This window comes from Delphinus delphis, chromosome 19, assembly GCF_949987515.2.
Source record: "Delphinus delphis chromosome 19, mDelDel1.2, whole genome shotgun sequence".
Taxonomy (NCBI): domain Eukaryota; kingdom Metazoa; phylum Chordata; class Mammalia; order Artiodactyla; family Delphinidae; genus Delphinus; species Delphinus delphis.
Genome location: NC_082701.1, coordinates 21,485,077 through 21,511,081, shown reverse-complemented (window position 1 = coordinate 21,511,081; position 26,005 = coordinate 21,485,077). Strand labels below are relative to the sequence as shown.

General features: G+C 38.3%; 1 protein-coding gene and 1 non-coding gene across 6 annotated transcripts in view; one reads left to right on the top strand and one right to left on the bottom strand.

Moving 5' to 3' along the window:
* Positions 1-646: 646 nt before the first annotated feature.
* The window catches only part of CDK12 (cyclin dependent kinase 12), a 59,325-nt gene continuing 33,966 nt past the window's right edge, over positions 647-26,005 (top strand). For 4 of the 5 annotated variants that reach the window (XR_009516954.1, XR_009516953.1, XM_059996965.1 and 1 more), the window contains exons 1-8: positions 647-1,726; positions 5,844-6,725; positions 12,682-12,858; positions 13,797-13,936; positions 14,930-15,100; positions 18,415-18,604; positions 23,772-23,828; positions 24,232-24,333. Coding sequence is in view for 3 of the 5 variants with exons in the window: in XM_059996965.1 (XP_059852948.1) it covers positions 678-1,726; positions 5,844-6,725; positions 12,682-12,858; positions 13,797-13,936; positions 14,930-15,100; positions 18,415-18,604; positions 23,772-23,828; positions 24,232-24,333 (2,768 nt within the window). In the remaining 2 variants the exon portion in view is untranslated. The remainder of the gene's footprint in view (positions 1,727-5,843; positions 6,726-12,681; positions 12,859-13,796; positions 13,937-14,929; positions 15,101-18,414; positions 18,605-23,771; positions 23,829-24,231; positions 24,334-26,005) is intronic. The other variant, XM_059996964.1, reaches the window with a different exon arrangement.
* TRNAW-CCA (transfer RNA tryptophan (anticodon CCA)) lies at positions 8,704-8,776 on the bottom strand. The gene has a single exon. It is a non-coding gene; the product is annotated as a tRNA-Trp (tRNA).

The window sequence follows — 26,005 nt, the reverse complement described above, 5'->3', positions numbered from 1 at the left end:
GGGAGAGGTGAAAGGAAGCACGAAATACCGCGAGAGTACTGCAGATTCTCGCGATATTTCCTGGGATTACCCCCTCCCCCTTCCTCCCAGTGCTGTTTCGGTTTAACCTAGTGTGTGACTGTGAGCCTCTGTGAGGGAGCGAGTGAGTGTGAGGTACTGAGGTGAGGCGGAAGCTAGAAAAGGGACTCTTTCAGTAGCGAGGGACAAAGGGGGCGTGAGGCACCTAGGCCGCGGGACCCCAGCGACAGGAAGCCGCCCCGAGCCGGGCTACCGGGAAGGGGAAGGGCCCGCGCAGTCCTCACAGGGCCCCAGAGCCGGAGTCGGCCCCACAGCCCCGGGCCGTCGGCTTCCTACTTCCTCGACCTCCCCGGCGCCTGGGCCTGAGGATTGGCTCGGCGTGGGGAGGAGGGGAAACAGACTCGAGCGGCTACCCGTTGTCTCGCAACTCCACTGCTGAGGAACTCTCATTTCTTCCCTGGCTCCTTCACCCCCCACCTCATGTAGGAGGGTGCTGAGGAGTCGGGAGGGAGGAGGAGCCTGGGCTACCGTCCCTTCCCTCCCCACCCCCTTGTAGGGGCGCTTTGGTAGGCGTGGGGCTGGGGCTGGGGGGGAGGGTGGGGGTTACTTTTTGGAGTGCTGGGGAACTTTTTCCCCATTTTGAGGCCAGGGGAAAGGGAATGCCCAATCCAGAGAGACATGGGGGCAAGAAGGACGGGAGTGGAGGAGCTTCTGGAACTTTGCAGCCGTCATCGGGAGGTGGCAGCTCCAACAGCAGGGAGCGTCACCGCTTGGTGTCGAAGCACAAGCGGCATAGGTCCAAGCACTCCAAAGACATGGGGTTGGTGACCCCCGAAGCAGCACCTTTGGGTACAATTATCAAACCTTTGGTGGAGTATGATGACATTAGCTCTGATTCCGATACCTTCTCTGACGACATGGCCTTCAAACTGGACCGGAGGGAGAATGATGAACGTCGCGGGACTGATCGGAGTGACCGCCTCCACAAACACCGTCACCACCAGCACAGACGTTCCCGGGACTTGCTAAAAACTAAACAGTCAGAGAAAGAAAAAAACCTGGAAGCCTCCAGCAAGTCGGGATCGATGAAGGACCGGATATCAGGAAGTTCAAAGCGTTCAAATGAGGAGAATGATGACCATGGAAAGACGCAGGTCTCCAAAAGCAGCAGCAACAAGGAATCCAGGTCATCCAAACTCCATAAGGAGAAGACCCGGAAAGAACGCGAGTTGAAGTCCGGGCACAAAGACCGGAGTAAAAGTCATCGGAAAAGGGAAACACCCAAAAGTTACAAAACCGTGGACAGCCCCAAACGGAGGTCCAGGAGTCCCCACCGGAAGTGGTCGGACAGCCCCAAGCAAGATGATAGCCCCTCAGGAGCTTCTTACGGCCAAGATTATGACCTTAGTCCCCCGAGATCTCACACCTCTAGCAATTACGACTCCTACAAGAAGAGTCCGGGAAGTACCTCAAGAAGGCAGTCAATCAGCCCACCTTACAAGGAGCCTTCTGCCTACCAGTCCAGCACACGGTCACCCAGTCCCTACAGTAGACGACAGAGGTCTGTGAGTCCCTATAGCCGGCGACGTTCTTCCAGCTATGAAAGGAGTGGCTCTTACAGTGGGAGATCACCCAGTCCCTACGGCCGAAGGCGGTCCAGCAGCCCTTTCCTGAGCAAGCGCTCTCTGAGCCGGAGTCCGCTCCCCAGGTGAGCTATTTGTCTAACAGCCCGTTCCTTCTTTCGGTGGCTTATGAGGAACAGGTGATTAGACATGTTAACATTTTGTTGAAGCCCCCAGTGTTCATCATTGACTGGAACACTTTGCTATTGGCTAGTCATCATGTAGGTGAGTCTGGTCTCCTCTTAACCCAGAATTGGAGAAGTGCAGAGTTCACATGCCTACAGCTGCTAAAGGTAGGTACTTCCAGTGGTGGGATCTTCAGTTGTAAGCTCCCACGTGAGAAAAATCATAGGCTTCTGCTTACTGACTGCATAGGATTGATACTGGTGCCCAGAGTTTATCCAGCTATTTCAGTTGCTTTGTCTTAACTTTTTAAAAATCACTTTGGTATTAGTGCCTTAGGCTTCATTGGACCTGATTGGAGATGTAAGAAATTAAAATTTTTCATTTGTATTATCTCGGGGCTATTTGCCTAAGTCATCTACCATTTGTGCTGTCCACTGAGTCTCCAAACTTGTAAGTTTATTTCCTAATTGACAATTTTTTGATAACTTACAAGAGACTCCTGTCTTTTTTACGGTATGCGGGCCTCTCACTGTTGTGGCCTCTCCCGCTGCGGAGCACAGGCTCCGGACGCGCAGGCTCAGCGGCCACGGCTCACGGGCCCAGCCGCTCTGCAGCATGTGGGATCTTCCCGGACCGGGGCACGAACCCACGTCCCCTGCATCGGCAGGTGGACTCTCAACCACTGCGCTACCAGGGAAGCCCGAGACACCTGTCTTTTATGTGATGTTTCTAGTGGAAATTCAGCCAATTAGTTCTTTTTCCCTTTTATGGTATAACCTAGCAGAAATTGTTTCCAAGGATAATTTGATTTTATTTACAGCATCACCATTGACTTATTTGTGACCACAGGTTAATTTCAAAATCTTTCTCTTAAAAAATTGGTAATAGTACCTTCACTGTGATATTTTTGGTGAGAAAGTCATGTTAGTTTGAAATTTAATTGTTGAAGTGAATTGTCTACAGAAAACTGTTCTTGTTCCTAGGTGGTGAGATGTACCTTCCTCTTTGCTTTTCTTCAAAAGCAGAACTTGGGCTTTGGAGTTATACCTGAGTGGAATCCTAATCTTGCTTTTGTGACCTTTGGCGTATAATTTAATTTCTCTGTGTGTGAAATGAGAATAATAACTACCTACTTCTAGAGTTGTTGTGAGGATTAATTAGTAAATATGAGTGCATAGCCAGGTACAGTGCCTGGTACTTGGAACCAGTCAGTAAATTCTATCAATGAATGAGGGAAATGTTGTTGAACACTAGTAGAGAAATTATGCGAATTTGAAAAAATCCATGCATGTCTTTTATATGTCAGTGTGAGTAATTTTTGCTGACTTAAAGTTATAATTATTCGTAAACTAGTTTGAATTCATCAAGCTACAGGAGTTCCTAGCTGTTAGAGTCTGAAGTTCCTTAGGCTTTTCCCCTCCATTTTATTACAATTTTTCAAGCACAGAAAAGTTGAAAGAATTGTAGTGAGGACTCAAGTATGTCCCACCTAGATTCTGCAATTAATATTTGCTATACATTTTATCATCTCTATCCATCTCTCCACCTTCATTTGTTTTGATTCATCTGAAAGTAAGTTGCATACTTACTTGAAGTTTATAGTGAAGTTCCATTCTGTATACTTCACTATAAACACTTTAGCATGTACACCATTAGCTAGAGTTCACTTTTTTTTTTTTTGGAGGGATGAGGGGTAAATTTATATACAGTGAAATGGATGTCTTAACTGTACCATTTGTAAAATTGCTTAGTTTTTTAAGGATGCCTTAGAAATATTCTCAGAATATTTGTTTTCTTGAGGGAGTAGTTTCATTAAGCCTGTTCTGAGAATTTTTGATTGTTATGGGGTTTGGGAATACAGAATTACATTGAGGCTAAAACACTAAAACAAGTTTCAGTAAAAACTGCTACTTTGCAGTGATTCCTTTTGGATTCAAATCTCAAGTTCTCTCTTCCTCTACTCACTTAGTTGGAACTAGTGCAGTGATGGTAAAAATAAATCAAGAAAGAATTGGAGACACAGTATTATAGGACACAAATATAAACACTACATAATAATTCTGGAGTCACATGCACATTTTTAGTTGGCTTGAAAAGAGCATTATGTGTTTGTGTGTGTGCGTTATGTATGTAGTTTTCCTCATTCAATTTCTTAGAGTCAGGGTGGAGAAACATACAGATCCCTTTTATGGTATTCTCTTTTTTTTTCCTTGAGAGACAGTCAAGATTAAACAAAAGATTTCATTTTTAAAGACTGAAAATGCTTTGGCAGAAACGCAAGGTCTTTGCATCCACCAAATTATTAGTGATTAATAGTAGAAATTTCATTTCAAATGGTGGGACCTAACTTAATTTAGGGAAAAAATACATTTGTTTTTGAAGACAATTTTTTTTGTTGCCTGCATTTACCTATTTGTTGTTCCCTATACCCCCTTTTTTCCTTGAAGAGTGGACCTGGACCTCAAATGTAACGTTTATATAACTTATGGCCATCCAAACGTCCTATTAATTGTAGGCTTCTGTTCAGAAGTTTAAGGTTTGTAGCAGAGTTCCTTAGGAAGATTTAGTCATGCTGAAAGATGAAAGAAACAGTGGTTTGTAGAGCACGGTCTCTGACATTACTTAGTGTTTTTCTGAGATAATGTTAGTTTTAGACCAGCCTATAATTCAATCAGAGAAAACCTCTTGTTTTAGCCACTTATTTATAAGAGAAGTATTAGTTTTCTGAAGGGTAAGTGGATACTTGGTAAATTCACTTAACTACTTTCAGTATTTTATATCCTCATGTTCATATATACATTGTTGTTATTGTTGTTTTGAGCACTTTGATTCCAATGATAACTTTACATTTTAATAAACGTGGAAGAAAGTTTCCAAAAAGCATTATAGGTATAAGAAAATCATGACTAACATCATGTGAGTTGTTTCACCTACCATGTATATGCTATTTGTTTTGAAACATTTTGAATCACATCAGCCTTACCAATGATCAACGATAAAGGGAGATATTGAAGATCTGGAATGGGAACAATTTGTTTTACACTACTGCGCAAATTATCTTTTGTCCAGTCACATTTTTTGTGCTGATTTTTTTTCCTCCTCACACTGAGGCCTGAGCACATTAGGCTTTATGAAAAAGCAAAAAAGAATTAATGAGGGTTTGGGTTTTAATTTAGAATAATCTGCCTTATAGATTCCCAGATTTTACTTTCCAATCCTTCCTTAATAATGGAGAAGATAAGTTGAACATGCAATAATACCTTGCTTTATGAATTCCTAAAAAGTTTATTGGAAATCATTTTATATTTGAAAGTACTAGAAGCCATCATAGTTTTAATAACTTCTAATAAATTATTTTGGTAAGACAGTTTCTCTGGTTTATCTAGTTTTTGTAAATCCTAACTCTTGTAATTGGGGGTTTGTTTAGTATAGGTGCAACTTAATTATAAAGTGAGGATACAAGGAACAGAAACTTTTCCTGGGATTTCTCAATAAAATAGCTGTCTAGTTTAAAAAATTTAGGTTTTGCTGAAGTGTGCTAGTTACTTTTAACTTCCTAATTGATATAACCCACGTTTAGCATTAAGTATGACTTTTTAAAATCATGTTTTCAGTTTATCAGATATTTAAACCAAAGTGCTAAAAGTAATCATTGTGAATATGGGATTTTCTAACATGGGAAAAAAGTATCCATCCATCTTCCTTCAGTTGAATAAGTAGTGGATAATTTTTAGATTATATGATTGAAATATGTTGCCATGCAGGATTTATTTCCTTCTAATCTATTTTTTAAAGTAAAGAACAGTTTTAAATTTACAGAAAAATTGTAAAGATAGTACAAAGAATTATTTTATGTCCTCAAACTCAGTTTCCCCTATTGTTAACATCTTACATTTGTTACAATTAATGAACCAATATTGATACATTATTATTATTATTTGATGGTACCTAATCTATTTTTAAGATTGCTAAATACTCAGTGGGTTTTTTAAGTTACAGTTCTTCATAGTTTGTTTAACTGATCTATTCCACATTGCTGTAGTCTATCCATTTTAAACTGCTTTTTTCTTTTTCCAGTAGAAAATCCATGAAGTCTAGAAGTAGAAGTCCCGCATATTCAAGACACTCATCTTCTCATAGTAAAAAGAAGAGATCCGGGTCACGCAGTCGACATTCCAGTATCTCACCTGTCAGGCTTCCACTGAACTCCAGCTTGGGAGCTGAACTCAGTAGGAAAAAGAAGGAAAGAGCAGCAGCCGCTGCAGCAAAAATGGATGGAAAGGAATCCAAGGGTTCACCTATATTTTTGCCTAGAAAAGAGAACAGTTCAGTAGAGGCTAAGGATTCAGGCTTGGAGTCTAAAAAGTTACCCAGAGGTGTAAAATTGGAAAAATCTGCCCCAGATACCGAACTGGTGAATGTAACACATCTAAATACAGAGGTCAAAAATTCTTTAGATACAGGGAAAATAAAGTTGGATGAAAACTCTGAGAAGCATCCTGTTCTTAAAGATTCAAAAGGACAGGGAACAAGAGACTCTAAACCTGTAGCACTAAAAGAGGAGATTGCTACTCCAAAAGAGACAGAGACATCTGAAAAGGAGACCCTTCCACCTCTTCCCACAGTTACTTCTCCACCTCCTTTACCAACTACTACCCCTCCACCTCAGACACCCCCCTTGCCACCTTTGCCTCCACTACCAGCTCTTCCACAGCAACCACCTCTGCCTCCTCCCCAACCAACATTTAGTCAGGTTCTTTCTTCTAGTACTTCAACTTTGCCCCCTTCTATTCACCCAAGGACATCAACTCTGTCCTCTCAGGCAAATTCTCAGCCCCCTGTACAGGTTTCTGTGAAGACTCAAGTGTCTGTAACAGCTGCTATTCCACACCTAAAAACTTCAACGTTGCCTCCTCTGCCCCTCCCACCCTTATTACTGGGAGATGATGACATGGATAGGTAAGTCCTGTGGTTAACTGGGAAATTTTAACCCTCTTGTTCTAAGTGTAATGTATTTTTTGTTCTCAAGCTTTGTCAAAATTGATCTAATGAATGGCTGTTTAGAATGCTTTCATGAATAGGAAATGCCTTTGATGTTTGGTTTTCAGTGGAAAAGTCCTTATATATGACATTTATTAGGAAAAGAGAATTACAGTTTCAGGTCTACGTAACCCTTTTTCTCATAAGTGTATTTATTGATAATTTTGATTCAAATTTAAAAATCATGTGTTTTTCTCCTTAAATTTTTATGTTGAAAATTTTAATATTAAATAGCTGCAGAAAAGTTAAAAGAATATAATTAACACCTGTATACTCTTCACCTTGATTCACCAGTTGTTAATTTTCTGCCATATTTGTTTTAACTGTAGATATCATGACACTTCTGAATACTTTAGCATGTCTCTCCTAACAAGAACATTTTCCTATATAATCACAATACCTTTATCACCCTAAAAAACTTATCATTCATTTATTAAATAATATCAGTAGCATATCAATAATAATAATATCCTCAGTGGTCCCAAAAATGTCTTTTATAGCTACTTTTTTTTTCCTCCTGATGCTTTAAAAAAATTAATTATCCTGTAAGAAGAAAAGAACAATATGTAGAATCTTTGCTAATTAGAATATAAATTCACAGTGGGGTGATGGGAAGAGCTCTAATTTTAATGAGTCCTCTGAGTGTTGAAAACTGAAATAATTTGAAGCATGAATCTGATTTCATGGAAGGCATTAGGAAATATATTTGTTTAATTTCTTGACAGGCCTAGCCAGGCAAGTACCACCAAACAAACATGATTTAGCAGTGACATATGCCATGGCAATCTTTGTATTATTCTTTTTCCTGTGGAGATTCTGCCCTCTTGTTCTGGAGGATGAGTTTCACTTATTGCAACAAACTTCCACTGTAAGCACAAAAATAAGTATTATTGGTCTTGCATCCCAGACCAATTCCCAAGCTTCCCTTACTTTCCAGGTGACATCAGTAGTTTGAACAGTGATACATTTCAGCCCTTTAGATCTATATTTTTTCAGATTACACTCTGCACTTTTTTTAGAAGGTGCAAGTGCAATAAATGAGAGGGAAAGAGATTATTTAAAAGAATGGCTCCATTACTATACATAGCTGTAAATCTGATTTTAAAGAAAAATTTCACATGCTCTTTCTAATATTAATAGGTATTTATGAATTCTGCCACATCCTGAGAACTGCAAAGGAGAACAGAACCTGAAATTTATGTAGAAAAATTTGTTTGAGGTACACAATATACTTCTCATAGATACAAGCGATATATTTTTACAGTTTTTGTTGGAAAATAGTCAATTGAGTATCATCCAAAGGGAACCTAGGCCACTGTCTATCCGCAGGGACCTTGTTTAAATCTTAGTTTACGTAGTGGCTAGGACAATATCAGTGTGGCTAAGGATCTTGCTTTTGAAATGTTTACTTGGCTAACCAAATAGCTGTTGAACCTACCTACCATGCGTCAGCATGGAGTGCAGGTTTCCAGAGGTGGAACAATTTTGATAGAAAGCACATAGGAATTTTTATCTTTCAGATTGCAGATGAGGGGTAAAGTAAGACCATTCAGTGCTTATTTGAGTATGTGTAGCTATCTTTAAAAATGTGTAAGAGAGAGAATGAAGTGAGAAAACTTATTTTTGTTATATATTTATTCTGATTCCAAAAGTGTAACTATTTTATTTTATAGTCCTTACTAAAGGTAGAAAAATGGAAGTGAAGATTTCTTCCACTATCAGTTTTATTTTTTCACTATAAAACTATAAATTCAAGATAGTTTTTCTGTTCTTGTTTTTATTTACTTATTTGGTGCCACCCTATCCATGTACCAGCTGCACCTATCTTTCACATGAAAAATATTTATTTATTTAAAAAAATTTTTTTGGCCACACCGCGCAGCATGCAAGACCCTAGTTCCCTGAGCAGGGATTGAACCTGCCCACCTTGCATTGGAAGCGTGGAGTCCTAACCACTGGACCACCAGGGATGTCCCGAAAAATAATTTTATGTAAGAAAACTTTTTAGGAAGGAATCTGAAAGTTGCACATGGGACTCATATTCCTCCTACTTTATCTCATGTGAGGCTTCAGGAGCTTAAATGTTGAGAATGTGACTTACACATCTTTTTATTGCCTACAGTGTTTTAAACATAGAACACAGAATGCAGTCATTAAATATTGATTATTTGAATAAGTAAAACTGCTGAAGGAGCCAGAGTCAGGGCTTGTGTGAAATGACATCGGGCATGTAGTTAAATTATTTGCCACCTGGATGACATAAAGCTTGTATTAGAGGATTTGTCCTTTTGGGAAAAGATTGAAATTTTTCTTTCAAACATATATATTGGGCAGGAGTGTATTAACCCAGGTATCAAATGCAGGAGTGAATTTAATTAATGGTACTGCAAAAACCTTTATGATTCATGGTGTACAATTCTTGGTTTCAAGAAGCAAAGGCTGCCAAACATCCACCGTGATATGGTACATTCTTCATGAACATAGCTATTCATGGGGATCTGCTGCTTTTTAAAAATTTTCAGTTAACCACATAGGGTTTTTTTAATATTGTTTTCTTTATTTTTTTGAAAGCCTTGTTCATTTGGAGTTTTATCAGACTTGAATAGAGTCTACGTTATTCTCAAAGGCTGTATTTTTAAAGTACTGAGCTCGTGTAGAATAGGCCTGGGTAAACATTCAGATTAGATTTTAGGATTTTTGTAATAGAATGCTTGTTTTTTACTAGAATGCTAATACAATGTTTTTAATGTATTCACTCAAATTTTTAATAGAAGTTTGTAAAAATAAATCACTTTTTAAACAACCTGCTTTAAGGGGAAGGAGATAAATGATCTATTTAAAGTAGTTTATTTTACATTTTGAAAATTAATAAGAATTAATTTTGGGGAATTCCCTGATGGTCCAGTGGTTAGGACTCTGTGCTTCCACTGCAGGGGGCTCGGGTTCTATCCCTGGTCGGGGAACTAAGAGCCCTGAAGCCACGTGGTACGGCCACCCCCCCCCAAAAAAATTAATTTCTTTTCACATAGTTCATATGTAAATTCATATTTTTTTTCTTTATTAACAATAAAGACTTATTAGAGGTGTTACATTGTACCTACAGATTAAATCCAGCATCGTAAATTCCAAGAGACTATCCGGATTCTAAAATTTCAGCATCTTGGAGCTTGGCAACTTTTTTTTTTTTTTAATTATATACAAGCATTATGCAACCTTGTCACTACATGTGAACCCATCTGCAGGTATAAATGGAGAACCAGGAAATACTGATATTGGTAGGGTAGATCAGCACTTCCTGGTACTGAATCTTCAAGTAATGACTTAGATGTTCAGTATCTGCTCCAATATGTTAGGCTCTCTGCATCTACTGTATGCCCTCAGAACTATATAGAGCTTTATTTTAGTGAGTGCCCTACACTAAAGGCTAAAGAGCATAATGTTGTTAAGCACTGCAATTTTATGGGTCATCATTATTCCAAGGTTTTTGGTACATTTGGAATTTATTGAAACAGAATTTGACCTCTATTAACTTGTGCCCTGAACTGGTAGTACATATCCCATCAAACACTCATTCTTTCTTGACATAAACATACTAAAAATATAATTTTTCAGAAGTAATGTACATTTTCACAGTAGCAAACAATATTTGAACCCATAAAGTAAATTTTGGATAAAACAAGTGTAAATATAAAATATAGACTGAACGTAAATGATGGTGAAAGAATTCAGATAATTTGATTCTAGTGACACAGAACCAAGATGGAATCTATTTCTGAGTCATGAGGAATTGAAATTTATAAAAAATATTTTGACATTAGTTGAAAAATTAGGAATTTTCTTTCCCAAATGTCTTAAAAATTGGGGAAATTTAAAAAATCTGTATGGCATCCTGACTCAAGAGTTTTCTGGTAACAGGCTTTGTTCCCAGGGTAGAAAAATCTTAGTGCAAATTATAATAATGTTGTGTGTTCATCTCTATCAGTAATTTAACAGAAAGTTTCAGGTGATTGTTTTGCTCTCCATTGACTACCCCAGTTCTGGTTGATATGGTACAAACTAGATTCTATTGTTCTGTCTGATTTATAAGAGATTAAAATGATGAAAATTGGTAGGAAGTAGTAGCTTTTGAGATTGTGTTTCACACACAGAGGGCAGCAGTATGCTTTAAAAAGATACATTGTGGGGCTTCCTTGTTGGCGCAGTGGTTAAGAATCCACCTGCCAATGCAGGGGACACGGGTTCGAGCCCTGTCCCAGGAAGATCCCACATGCTGCAGAGCAACTAAGCCCATGAGCCACAACTACTGAGCCTGTGCTCTAGAGCCCATGAGCCACAACTACTGAGCCCGAGTGCCACAACTACTGAAGCCCACGCGCCTAGAGCCCGTGCTCTGCAATGAGAGTAGCCACCCAATGAGAAGCCCGTGCACAGCAACGAACAGTAGACCCCGCTCTCCGCAACTAGAGAAAAGCCCGCGCCCAGCAACAAAGACAACGCAGCCAAAACAAACAAACAAACAAACATACATTGCAAGGGGTAGATCTGTTCTTTATGGTTCTGTGGAAGTATTCATGAAAGAATTTTTTTTTAAATAACCACTTGTTGAAAACATAGAGGAGGTTTGTACTGTGGTTAGGATTCTCAGATTCTTTTTAATCTTCTGATACTGTGATGGAATACAAAAGACTATCTAGCATGGTTTTATTTGTAGGCATGAATTAGTATGCTGCACTATCTTTTCTGAGGACATGCATGGCACAAAATCCTTCCTTTACTCATAAATAGAGGTGGTTAAAAATTGGATCTGAAAACTGAATTTTCTAGTCTATTCCAGGAAAGCCATCCCTTCTGTTTCCCCCACTGACTATTAAAATTTGTTGATTATCATGAGAAACCTTCTGCTATCAGTGTTTTAATGATTCTGAAATAGTCTCTTGGACTCTTCTCCTTGGATTTTTAGTTTGAAGGTTATTTATCCATCTTGGATGGTCGGATATGGTTGCCTTTTGCTTCCCAGCCAGTAGAATAAATAAGTATATTTTTCACTTATTTTGATTTTCAGCTTAGCTGTATTTCTTACAAAACACTGTAAAATACTATTTGCTTTTTCCAAGTTTCTCGCCACATCTTTAGTAACATAATAGTATTGGCTTGGCCAAAAAGTTCGTTCAGGCTTTTCTGGAACATGGAAAAACTCGAACAAACTTTTTGGCCAACCCAATATTACATTGCTGGGCTTTCAGTCATTTAAATCTTTGCTGGTTAAAATATGGAGCAGGTTTGGTGACTTCATGAGTTGCATTGGTGCTTTGCAAATTTAAGATTATAACTTCCTGCATTTTATTTCATCTCAATAAAAATCCACATAGAATCTTAGGAAGGACATTAAAGAAGTTTATTAAAGTTGCTACAGGGGCTTCCCTGGTGGCGCAGTGGTTGAGGGTCCGCCTGCCGATGCAGGGGACGCGGGTTCGTGCCCCGGTCCGGGGGGATCCCGCATGCCACGGAGTGGCTGGGCCCGTGAGCCATGGCCGCTGGGCCTGCGCGTACGGAGCCTGTGCTCCACAGTGGGGGAGGCCACAGCAGTGAGAGGCCCGCGTACCGCAAAAAAAAAAAAAAAAAAAGTTGCTACAAATAATATGCCAAATTTTTTATTAGTTTTTTTAATATACTATAGATTTCTTTTTGCAAAATCCAAGTCTCTTTAACTGTGATAAACTCCATTTCATTATGTTATATTACTGGGGTTTTTTCCCCTTAAAAGTAAAATCTTTGTAATCTTTTAACAGCCAGACATTATAATCTTTGAAAAGGTTTATTTGCACATCCTTTAAGTAATTGTGATCTTTTTCATTTTTTCCTCTCTGTTGTTTAGTCCGAAAGAAACTCTACCTTCAAAACCTGTAAAGAAGGAGAAGGAACAAAGGCCACGTCACCTACTCACAGACCTCCCTCTCCCTCCAGAGCTCCCTGGTGGGGATCCATCTCCCCCAGACTCTCCAGAACCAAAGGCAATCACACCACCTCAGCAACCATACAAAAAGAGACCAAAGTGAGTTTTTGGAGGGACCCTTCCTTAATTACAGCTTTCTTCCTTACCATTGGACCACAACCTACACCAGTAGGCTTATAGAGGATTGGGCGTAATGTAGATCTTATTTTATTTTAATGGATAAAATCCTTTCATCTACACTCATAGATACCATGTTGTGTTTTTTAGAAAAACAATAATTTCCCAAATCCAAGTATACCATGAACATTGATCCCAGTGTATCTTTTGAATTCATAATACTTAGCGTATTGAAGAAGAAAAAAATCCTTTAATTCAGAGGGTGTCAACCATGTACACGTTAATGAAGAATTAACAGATGGGGGATTTTTTTTCCCCGAACTACATAAATTGCCATGCCATAAATGTAGTATAATCTGAGTTTGATCTTCAGATTGTTAGCATTCTTCTCTTGGTAGTAAAAATAGTTGCCATTTATTGAGCACATATTATTGCCAAAGTTTTATATTTTACTTTCATAGTAACCCTATGATGTAGGGATTATTTTCCCATTCTATGGCTGAGGAAGCCAGTACTCAATAAAGTAGCAAATCTATTGTTATTTGATCTTATGTCTTCCTGAAGCAAAAAAAAAAAATCTGTGAGAGATTAGCCACTGTGAGAGACTGTTTAAACTATTTATTTCATATCATTTGAGTCCTGCTTTTTTAATAAAGAAACTGATAAAAGACTCAGGAGCCAGAGAAATCATCATAAAAGAATTCTGTTTTGTTCTTTGAATACACTTAGGTAATTCCTTGGCGTGGTTAGGACTCCATGCTTCTACTGCAGGGGGCACGGTTTTGATCCCTGATCAGGATCCCTCAAGCCGTGTGATGCAGCCAAAAAAATAAATAAAAAAGAAAAAGAAAAAAAGGAATGCACTTAATTTTTTTAAATAACTTTTTTGTTCGTTTTTATTTTTGTTTTGCCTTTTTTAGAATTTGTTGTCCTCGTTATGGAGAAAGAAGACAAACAGAAAGTGACTGGGGGAAACGCTGTGTGGACAAGTTTGACATTATTGGGATTATTGGAGAGGGAACCTATGGCCAAGTATATAAAGCCAAGGACAAAGACACGGGTAAATATTGCCACAACATTTTAGATGTCAGAAGGTTAAAAATTTAGCAGTACTGATGTCTTAGGTGGATTTAGCAAAAGTAAACTTTGAGTTCTTATTTGATCTCCAAAAGTTATGAAATAGACTAAAATTTTCCAAAAGAATAGTATAATTATTACTGTCTAAAAACCTTCCTCCTTCTGTCCGTTGTAAATGTTTTATAATAAACTTGCTGGGAATTTAAGAGAAGGTAAAAATAAAATTTGTCAGTTGCTCTTTGGTAAGGGGCTAGTCCTTGAAGATAAAATGAAGTAGCTGGATTATTGATATATTTTAATAATACAGAATTTTTAGGCTTAACAGAATATTGAATTAAAATTTTAAGGGATTCCCTGGTGGCGCAGTGGTTGAGAGTCTGCCTGTCAATGCAGGGGACACGGGTTCGTGCCCCGGTCCGGGAAGATCCCACATGCTGCGGAGCAGCTAGGCCCGTGAGCCATGGCCACTGAGCCTGTGCATCCGGAGCCTGTGCTCCGCAATGGGAGAGGCTACAACAGTGAGAGGCCCGTGTGCCACAAAGAAAAAAAAAATTTTGTTTTAAATCTTTAAAAAGACAAAGATAAGAAAGGGAACATGGGGATTTTTTTTTTTTTAACAGTATAAAAGTATCTGCCATGTAGCATTAAAGTAGGCATTAAGGGGCTTCCCTGGTGGCGCAGTGGTTGAGAGTCCACCTGCCGATACAAGGGACATGGGTTTGTGCCCCGGTCTGGGAAGATCCCACGTGCCGCGGTGTGGCTAGGCCCGTGAGCCGTGGCCGCTGAGCCTGTGCGTCTGGAGCTTGTGCTCCGCAACGGGATAGGCCACAACAATGAGAGGCCCGCGTACCGCAAAAAAAAAAAAAAAAAAAGTAGGCATTAAGTCTGTTTCAGAGCAAGAGCATATATTGGTTGATGCATGATGGTGGCCAAAAAATGCTAATTGTAATATAACAGTTTGAATTTGTTGTAACAGGAGAGCTAGTGGCCCTGAAGAAGGTGAGACTGGACAATGAGAAAGAGGGCTTCCCAATCACAGCCATTCGTGAGATCAAAATCCTTCGTCAGCTAATCCACCGAAGTGTTGTTAACATGAAGGAAATTGTCACAGATAAACAAGACGCGCTGGATTTCAAGAAGGACAAAGGTACTAGCAAAGAATCATGTTTCTGCATGGGAGATTGGTACATTTTATTTCCCTTTCTTAGCTTGTTTGCCTGTTTGCATTTTTTAACAAGTTGTACTGAAGTCCAGCTTCTTTCTTTAATCCACATCAGAATTAAGATGTTAACAGATTGTTCTTGTGCTGAACAGTGCTTATTTTATAAAATGTCCATTCGTCATTATTGTACTCATACTTTTAGAAATCATTGTTAATCATTAAAATTAGAGTCTGCTGTTAACACCTAATAAGGCCAGCACACGAACAATATAAGATTCTCCTCCAATCAACGTTTTGAAGTCGGTTTTTTTTGTTTCTGTTTTTTACAAATTGTAATAACAATAATGGAAATTAAAACCCAGATTTGACAGTTACTCTCATTTTTACATCCTTCATTTATATGCATCCTTTTTTTTTTTTTGCGGTTCGTGGGCCTCTCACTGTTGTGGCCTCTCCCGTTGCGGAGCATAGGCTCCGGACGCTCAGGCTCAGTGGCCATGGCTCACGGGCCCAGCCGCTCCGTGGCATGTGGGATCTTCCGGGACTGGGGCACAAACCCGTGTCCCCTGCATCAGCAGGCGGACTCTCAACCACTGCGCCACCAGGGAAGTCCACATCCTTTTTTTTAATGTAGTTTTGTACTTATACAGTTTCGAATCCAAAGCAGGTATTTCTAAAACAGTTTTCAGGTCACATAGTGGTTTGTTTTCCTGGATTTGTAACTTTTGTCTATGGGGATACATTCGTTTATTGTTTTCATACTTATGTTTGAAGTAGTCTATATATGACATCCAGCCTACTTTTATTAAAGTAAATCTGAAGGTTTAGAGAGGGGCAGCTGTGAAGAGGTGGCATCTGTGAATATAGCCTGAGATGTTAACAGAGAATATGATTGAAATACATAAAATTAGGAGGGTAATGGATAAAGTTAAGTTGGACTTCTTTACAGAGCCTCAAATATATTAGCTCTAGGGGGGTAATACCTCTTGAGTTTAGTAGAAGTAGTTTTAAAGAAAAGAGGAAATCCTGCTTAGATAAATTTATGAAAGTTAGATTGGAATAGAATTAAGTATACTAGGTATATTTCTGGGTGTGTTCTTTTAACCTTTTCTGATTATAAAAATAATACAGTGTAGGGGCTTCCCTGGTGGCGCAGTGGTTGAGAGTCCGCCTGCTGATGCAGGGGACACGGGTTCGTGCCCCGGTCCGGGAAGATCCCACATGCCACGGAGTGGCTAGGCCTGTGAGCCATGGCCGCTGAGCCTGCGCCTCTGGAGCCTATGCTCCGCAACGGGAGAGGCCTCAACAGTGAGAGGCCCACGTACCGCCAAAAAAAAAAAAAAAAAAAAAAAAAAAATACAGTGTATAGCTAGTTTCTGTGAGGATGCGTAAGAAAGTGTTAATTGGTTGCTTCTGGAGAGGTGCTTGCTTTTCATCCATGCCCTTCTGTACTGTTTAAATAATTTACCTCGTACTGTTTAAATTCTTTTTTAAAAAATCGTAAAATAATGGGTGGTTAAGACTCTGTGCTTCCACTGCAGGGTTCATGGGTTTGATCCCTGGTCAGGGAACTAAGATCCCACATGCTGTGTGGCACAGCCAAAAACTTAAAACAAATTTCTTTAATCATAAAATATTAAATGAGTGAATGGATGTGATGCATGCCCCTTGTGGAAAAATTGAAAACATAGGCGAGTAAGAAAAGGAAAATGGCAATCATTTCTCTCCCACTCCCAGTATATGAGCATCCATAGAAGATCACTGTAGTATTAGCATGTTGGCATTTTTTTTCTAGTACTTTATATTTTATATATATTGTATTTATTTTAACATAACCAAGAGCAAAGTGTATTTAGTGTTTTATAACTTGTCATAAGCAATTTCTTGTATCATTAACATGTTTTAATGACTGTGCATAAAGATAGATGAATCCAAATTTATTTCACCAGTCCTTGTTGAACAATTAGTTGTCAGTTTAAAAAAATATAATAGCACTGCATTGAGCATCTTTGTGCATAAATATTTGTATTTTGATCTATTTCTTAATATAGTTTCCTAGAAGTAGAATTATTTGGTCAAAGGAATTTTCATATTTAATGTTAGATTGCTTTTAAGAAAGATAGTAATAATTTATGTCCCACCAGTGAGTCCCATCCCACTTTATCCTCCCTAACATTGAGTTTATCTTTTTAAAAAATTGTCATCTTACCTGATAGGTGAAGTATGAATGATATCATTATTTTGGATTGCATTCTTTATATTCTGAGTTTTTTTCCATGTCTATCAATTTTACTTATTTCCTCTTTTTTTGAGTTGTCCGTTTGTGTCCTTTATCCACTCTCTTCTGCAGTTTTAGTGTTTTCTTAATTCATACGAGGGCTTAGCTAAAGCTAAGATATTCCTTTAATGCAGTGGTTCTTAACTTTTTGGGAGTCATGAACCTTTTAAAATATCTTATGGATTCACTCTTCAAAAATATACATTTAAAATGTTGCATACACATGTGTTTAAAATGTTGTATGCTATTTAGAGAGTTCAAAGAGTCCTTGAAGCCTATCCCGTAGACGAAGAATCCTTGCCTTTATGCTACTGAGAGAAGAATTTTAGACTGGATGGATCATTGTCTAACTAGGTCTAGTATTTCGTATGTTACAGTGTTTGCTTCTATCATGCACCTGTTGAAAGTGGAAAGATAATGTGGATTTCAAATCTTTCATAATTCTCTTAGCCTTTTATCTACTTTTAAATTTAGGGAGTTGAATTAGATGATTCATTTTTCTTTCAATTCTTAAATACTATAAATTTCATTAATAATTCGTACTAAATGTACCCCTGGCGTTATTACGTGAGTGCTGTTAACTAGGGTAAAGATTTCTACAAAATAGTCTTAGACAATGTGTAACAAATGGACATGTTTGTATATTACAAATAAAACTTTATTTACAGCAATAGACAGGCCGGATTTGGCCCAAGGAGTCTGTAATTTGCCAACTGATTTAGATCATAAAAGACTAGTTATACAATCTAATTGGGGCAGTTGTCCCTTTAGAGAAGTAAATAGTCCAAAGAGCACTGGACTATGAGTCAGAAGATTAATTCAAAAAATAGTTCTGTTATTTATTGTTAGAATGGGCAAGTTATTCAACTGCTGGAGTTTTAGTTTCTTCATGTGTAAAATTAAGTGGTTTTTCCAGAAAGCTTATGGTCAACTCCAAAATTATGTTAAAATTTGACGCATTGTCATTTTGGCATCCTTTTTTTTTTCTCTTGTTTTTAATTTTTTCCTTCGTCCTGTGTAGGAGCCTTTTACCTTGTATTTGAGTATATGGACCATGACTTAATGGGACTGTTGGAATCTGGTTTGGTGCACTTTTCTGAGGATCATATCAAGTCATTTATGAAACAGCTAATGGAAGGACTGGATTACTGTCACAAAAAGAATTTCCTGCATCGGGATATTAAGTGTTCTAACATTTTGCTGAACAACAGGTAACACAGTAACCATATGAGGTTAAGCATTTTCTTCATCTCTTCTGACACCCTTAGTTTCAGCTAGTTAATTGGGGTTATAGGTAAACCCAGTAATGCACTTTTTTGCATTTACGTACATCTGATGTCTGTACCTTAGGCACAACTTGTGATAGGGGTACTCTGATCAGCAGAGTCTCCAGACTCAGTGTTGATAAGGACTAAAAGAGGTAGGATTATAAAGGTTTTTTTAAATGCAGACATTTTAGAGAATTACTTACATCCTATAGGAATATTCAAAGAGCTTTTGCCATAGTTAGTAAATAATACTTTTGTGGTCTTAGGCAAATTCAAACACACATTGAGTTCTTAATGACATTCTCCTTTGTTTAGTGGGGAGAGACATACCTGCTCTTTTAAGTGCTCTTGAGACTTTCTCAGTTATCGAATTTCAGAGTAAACACAGATGTAGTTGGTGACTGACCTTGCTGCCCAGCACTTACTCCTGGGTTTTAATAGTATAGACAGACAGGAATTTGGTGAAGAACAGTGTTAATTCTTCAGAAGTTTTTATCATCTGCTTTCTTCCTCTCTGGCTATTTGCCTAAATTGCGTTGGTGATATCAGTTGCGTTACAGTAGTCTTTGGTGATAGCCCTACATACTGAGGAATAAAAAGCAAGTCTGGTACCATTGAAATAAGGCCAGTGTTTTGTTCTGTAGGTAGTGGGCTGTTTATAGCCATCTTTGTCTGATGCACCCTTTGTTTTAAATATTTCGGATCAGTTCTATTTAACAAACATTATCTAGATGGGAATATGGAATGGTTATGACATATTTCCTGTCTTTGTGGAGTAGGGTGACCAACTCTCCAGTGTTGCCCGAGACTGTCCTGGTTTTAGCACTAAAAGTCCCACATGGGATGGTTGGTCCCTGAAGATTTCAGAGTTTAGTAGGGAAGCTAAACAAATAAGTTGCTCAATTCAATAAACATTTATTAAGCTTTTTTTTTTCCCCCCTTGAATTTGGGAGCATCTGGGAAGATGCAGTCTTGAGGAATTTATCAGAAAGACTGACAACAGAGGTTCACATTTCTAGGCAAAAGAAGAGTGCATGTACAGAAGCACATAAATGTGAAGATAACATAACACGTTATGTTTGGAAAACTGTAAAGGAGTCAGTATTGCTAGGGCAAGAAGAGTGAAGCACATAATGGCAAGAGATGAAGCTGGACAGTTGCAAGGAGCCAATTTAAAGATCTTGTACATCTTGCTAAGGAGCTTAAATTTTATTTACAGGTAACAGCCATTGAAGGGTGCTGGTTAATTTTTTTGTTTTTAAATTATACAATTAATGCATTATTAATTGTACAAATTACTGTAAAATTGTTATTTGTAGTTAAATACCTTTTTTTTTTTTTTTTTAATTTTTTTATTTTTGCAGTACGCGGGCCCCTCACTGTTGTGGCCTCTCCCATTGTGGAGCACAGGCTCCAGACGCGCAGGCTCAGCGGCCATGGCTCACGGGCCCAGCCGCTCCGCGGCACGTGGGATCTTCGCAGACCGGGGCATGAACCCATGTCCTCTGCATTGGCAGGCGGACCCTCAACCACTGCGCCACCAGGGAAGCCCTTAAATACCTTTTTGAGACAAAACACGATATTAAAAATATCATTCTTTTCTGGAGACTTCCCTGGTGGTCCAGTGGTTAAGACTTTGCCTTCCAATGCGAGGGTTGCGGGTTCCATCCTTGGTCAGGGAGCTAAGATCCCACATGCCTCACGGCCAAAAAAAAAACAAAACATAAAACAGAAGCAATATGGTAACAAGTTCAATAAAGACTTTAAAAATGGTCCACAACAACAACAAAAAAGTCTTTGGGGGAAAAAAAAAAATACATATATATATGTCATTCTTTTCTGTCACTATCCCTGTGATCCACCACAATTCTCATTAAAGCTGGGCTTGGTTAATCTGTATCCACAGTAATAGTGCTTCAGAAATTTGATGATGGCTATCATCTTGCAGCTTTCTGGACTATAGTATTAATATACTTTTTTCTGTTTCTTTTGCTCCTCTATTGGGGGATATTTCAGGCCAGGGAATAACTGCAGTCCTGCTTGGTGTCCTTTCTGGTGGGTCAGGCCCCTTTCTGTCCCTGACTTCCCATATTCAGGAAGTTGATAAGGTTTTAGACTAAAGTGAATTTCCTTCTCAGGTTGCTAAGCAGGATGCAAGAGTCTCATGGTGTAGTCTGATCCAGCCAGCTTCTGCTCTTGCGCATTTAGTTCTGTCTGCACAGAGACTTCTTGGTGAGATGGCCTAGAGAGGAGTCCTCAGGTGGAGAAAGAAGAGAAAGCATTGACGAGAGAGGGAGGAGAGCAGCGTTGGGCTCCATGATGTTTATTTTATCTTAATTACACAAGTATAAATGACACCAAATTATTTTAGATATAGGAGAGACATAATTAGTCTTCTGTTTTAGAAACATCACTAAATGGTCACCATATAGCATGTGGACTGGAGGCAGAGAGACTTATTAAGAACAATGTAAGAAATGGTCAGTGCTTGAACTAACCAAGGCATTGCTAGAAGAGGATGGGCAGGATAGACTTGGTAGATCAGTAGACTTTGATGAGTGAGTGAATGGTGGCGAATGAATCAAAGTACTTTAACTCAAAGATTTCTGACCTGAGAAACTATCTAGATGGGTGGCACAGTGGTCAATATAGGGAATACAGAAGGAACAGCAGGATGCGTCGGGGGAAGAGTAAACCCCTTTTGGATATGTCTGTTATATATCCAGGGTAGTGATATCAAATAGGCATATGGTCACATGGGAGTTTCAAACTAGCATTGTAGATTTAGGAGTTATCAAGCATAGAAAAGATGTGAGAAGATGGAACCCCAGGGGCTGATTAGACAGAGAGGAAGAAAATAAGGAAATATGAATGCAAAATAGGCAGGTTTAAGAAATGAGTGGTCATAGATGTCAGGTGATGCAGGTAGATTTTAAGGCCCAAAGAGAGAATCTGAAAATTAAAAGGTCAGTGGTGAAAGTGTGGGGTAAGTGGGTGGGTAGCACAATTAATGGGAAGGTGATTGTAGGTGTGACTTCAGTTTTTTGTTTTTATTAATTTTTTAATTAAAGAAGCAGAGGTTTGAGCTTATTTAAATGCTAAGCAAAAAGAAAATCAGTAGAGAGGGGGAAGTTGAAGATTCAAGAAAGAACCAAAGTAATTTAAAGAAATGAGTTTCTAAAGGAGATGGGGGTCAAGGCCAGAGGTGGTAATACTGATTATCCTTGAATAAGAAAAGAGATTGACGCACTTTTCTGTAATTGAAGGGAAAGGAGAAAGCAAGGTTAGAGGTGTAAATAAGTTTATAGGTAAAAGTATGTTAAATAGGTCCCACCTGATGGCTTCTGTCTCCAATGAAGAAGGTTATTTACTGAGAGTGAGGGGGGGAGGGAGGGGATGGATTAGGAAATACGCTAGGTGCTGGTGATGTTTAGGTCTAGCCTCATTTTCCATAACTGTATATCTATTGCCATTTCAACTTTCAGTCCTACCATAGTAGGACTTACTTTGAGTCTTGGGATCAAAGTAAGGATACCAAGAAATTTGAGGAACGCTTTTTGTCTCAATATAGGGCTCAAGTCAGCTATTTCTTTCCTTTTTGCTTCTCTCAGAATTTGCTTATAAATCGAACTTAAAATGTGATGATGTCTGGGACAGGTGGGTAAGGTGCCCGTAATCTTTACGAGGAATGGTAAGAGTTGATTTAATGTAAAATTTCGTTGCTAGTAGCTTTTTTGTTTTAATATTTTGTCCCATTGCTCAGACTTTGAAGAGCACCTCCTAGAAGAGCCCTTTTTTTTTCTCTTCTATCTCACTTTTCTGCTTGATCTGAGCTATCAGGCACCTGAGATCTCCCCAGTCCCTTAAAAAAGGTGAATTGGCTTTTCATTCTGCAAGATGTAAGGCAAACTGTAAATGTGAATAAATAGACTACACAAGAATTTAGATAAATATGATTAATCCAAAATAGTTAATGATGGTTTTTAAATAGTTTCCCAACATTTTGTGTTGCATTTTATTAAAATATTGCTTGACATCACTGTCAAAGACAGAATATTTAGCAGAGTGAAATGTGGATGTGATCCCTTTAAGGGAGTGGTTCTCAAAGTGTGGTTCTCGGATTAGCACCATTGGCATCACCTGTGGGCTTGTTGGAAATGCGGATTCATGGACCATGACCTACTGAATCAGCATCTCTGGGAATGGGGCCCAGAAAACATTTAACAAGCTTTCCAGGTGATTCTTATTTCGAATTAACGTTTGAGAACCCCTCTGAAGTCATAATTGTGTATCTTTATGGTATAGGAAGTGATGGCAGTTTGTTGGTAGAAGGGGCCTTGTTCATCATAAAAATTGTTTGTTCAGATCAAAGGTATGTTCTCTGTTTGAAAAATCTGTTATAGCCACAGAATTGTTGCAGTTTACTTTTTGTTATGAAAAATGTCAAATTATAAGAAAAACTTGAGACACTAATATAATTAATAATACATATACAATTAACATTTTGCTATATTTGCTCCCTTTTTATTTTTCTGCCTGACGTATTTTAAAGTAAATTACAGATATCATTACGTTTGATCCAGTGGTCAGGACTCGGCACTTTTACTGCTGGGGCCCAGGTTCAATCCCTGGCTGGGGAACTAAGATCCCGAATGCCCTGTGGCATTGCCAAAAAAAAAAAAAAGCCTTTTGTATAGCTAGTTTATTCAAACCAGAATCAGTCAAGGATTATGAATTGGATTTAGTTGTTAGGCCTCTTAAATCTCTCTTAATCTAAAACAGCCCATTCCGTTTTCCCCCAACAGTAGGTATTTAATCTAGCAGGTTCTAGCCACTGTTGTTTGCCAAGAAATAAAAGAAATATTTAGTTAAGGAGTCAGATCCAAAAATACAGTAGTAGTCCAAAAAAAACTCTCTAAGGCTTTGTATAGTGGAGTCCTCAAAAGAGGCTTAATCTGGCAGAGTGACCATTAAGAGTAGAACTGAAAGAGCAGAGGTTAAAAATTCATTTTTGTAATTCCTTTAACTCCTAAATTAGCACTTGACTTTTTAGGTGTAATTTGGAGGCTGCTGTTGTTACTTATGAAAATAATTAATTTTTGTTTTACAGTGGGCAAATCAAACTAGCAGATTTTGGACTTGCTCGGCTCTATAATTCTGAGGAGAGGTGAGTCATTCAACAAAATTACATGCGGGAAATAGAAAAGAGTCTTTTTCATTCTTGGATATGCTAGTATTCTGCAAATTGCAATAACTCTCTGAGTTCCTAACTCTCTGAGTTCCCTAATTTTCTAAATGTGTTACCACCTAGATTTTAGACAGTAAATTATATCTAAATTCTTGAATCTGCCTTAGACTGAAATAAATCAACCCAAATTGGAATGGAAGTTATTTCTTCATCACCTTCTATCCAGTTTACTTTTGAACTCTTAGGTTGCTATGGAGCTGTTTTGATGATCCCGTCTCCAGTTGGCAGCTATTTTAATTTGCATTTAATTGTACAAGTATTTTTCATCAGAAACCATTGTAACCATTGTAAATTTATGTCATGGTTATGATTTACATTTCAGCCGCCCTTATACAAACAAAGTCATTACTCTGTGGTACCGACCTCCAGAACTTCTGCTGGGAGAGGAGCGTTATACGCCAGCAATAGATGTTTGGAGCTGTGGGTAAGGCTTTTTTCACCTTTTCTTTTGTTTGTAACTCACATACTGTTGAATTTGTAACCTGTTTTATCTCTACTTTGGCTTTTTGCCGCTCTTATTTAAGTTCAAAAGGATGGGGATCAACTTTTAGCCAGATTTCAAAGAAATCTGTTGAATATTTCTTAATATCAGACACATTTTTTTTTAACATTTCCCCAATTTTCTTTTTTTTTTTTAAGCTTACTTTGAATTTGGATCCAAATACATTCAAATAAGACTCATAGATTGTAATTGATTATCTCAAGTCTTTTAATTATAGATTCCCCCTCCATCACTCTTAGGATTTTTTCCCCCCTCTTATAATGTTTTTTAGAAGAAACTGGGTCATTTGTCCTACAGAATTTCCCATAATCTGGACTTTGCTGGTTGCATTCTCATGGTGATCTTTTAGCATTGTTCTCTATTTTTTTTATTTCCTGTAAATTGTAGGTGAATTCAGGTTTGATTCCCAATACCCACTGACCCTGAAACTATTTTACAGGTGGTTTTGAGTACTTCTGACAGATTACATAGTCACTTGTACATCAGAGTTGGGGGTAGGTAGCAGTGGGAGCCTCTGCCCATAGTACAGGCAATAACTGGATACATTATCTGCAGAGAACTTAAAAACAATTTAAAAATGCATTACAAATTAGTCTACTTTTTATTATCCTCTTATACAAGCAGTTCTAAACAATGTCTAATAAAATATTCATCCCTATGGGAGCAGATTTACACATACACACACCACTTTATATAATATGTAATTGTCTCTTTTTGAAATGTTATTAGCTATTAATGATCCACATCCATCAATCCATTTGTGGTTGTTTTGTGATACGATAGTCTAATCATTTTATTCTTTCTTGAAATAAAGACAGTTTATCTATTTGGGTACAGATGATACAGAAAAGGTTTAATTAGGGAATTCCCTGGTGGTGCAGTGGTTAGGACCCCATGCTTTCACTCCTGAGGGCCTTGGTTTGATCCCTGGAAGGGGAACTAAGATTCCACAACCTTCGTGGCACAGCCAAAAAAAAAAAAAAAAAAAAAAGTTGAAAAGGTTTAATTAAAGGTTGAATTATTTCATTTTATTTACCAGTTTTCAAAATAATGAGGTGGCTTACTATTATCCTCCAAATATGACCAAAGAGAAGTTATTTGGGGTTTGTTTTTTAGTTTCATTATGAACTCATGGATTTAAACAAATTTGACATGTTTTAATTCGTTGTAGTTATCATCTTTATTCCTCTTCAAACTGTCCAGTCTTTGGTCAGTGGGAGTTTTTGCAGGTTAATTCTTGGGACCTTTTGACTCAACCATATTAGTCTTTGATAGCCTTCATTGTTTTCTGGTTCTAGGCTCATCCTGTTCATTTCCTGCTACAGACCTGGAATTGGCCATTTCTCTAAGGAGTCTTAGTTCCTTTTAGTACAAAATGATACTTAGAGGCCACAATTTGTATGTTAGGGGCATAGACATTTAAATGGGCTGTGTTTGTTGTTTCATTTTTTTTAATATATAAATTTAATTTATTTATTTTTGGCTGCGTTGGGTCTTCGTTGCTACACGTGGGCTTTCTGTAGTTGAGGCAAGCAGGGGCTACTCTTTGTTGCTGTGCGCAGGCTTCTCATTGCGGTGGCTTCTCTTGTCGTGG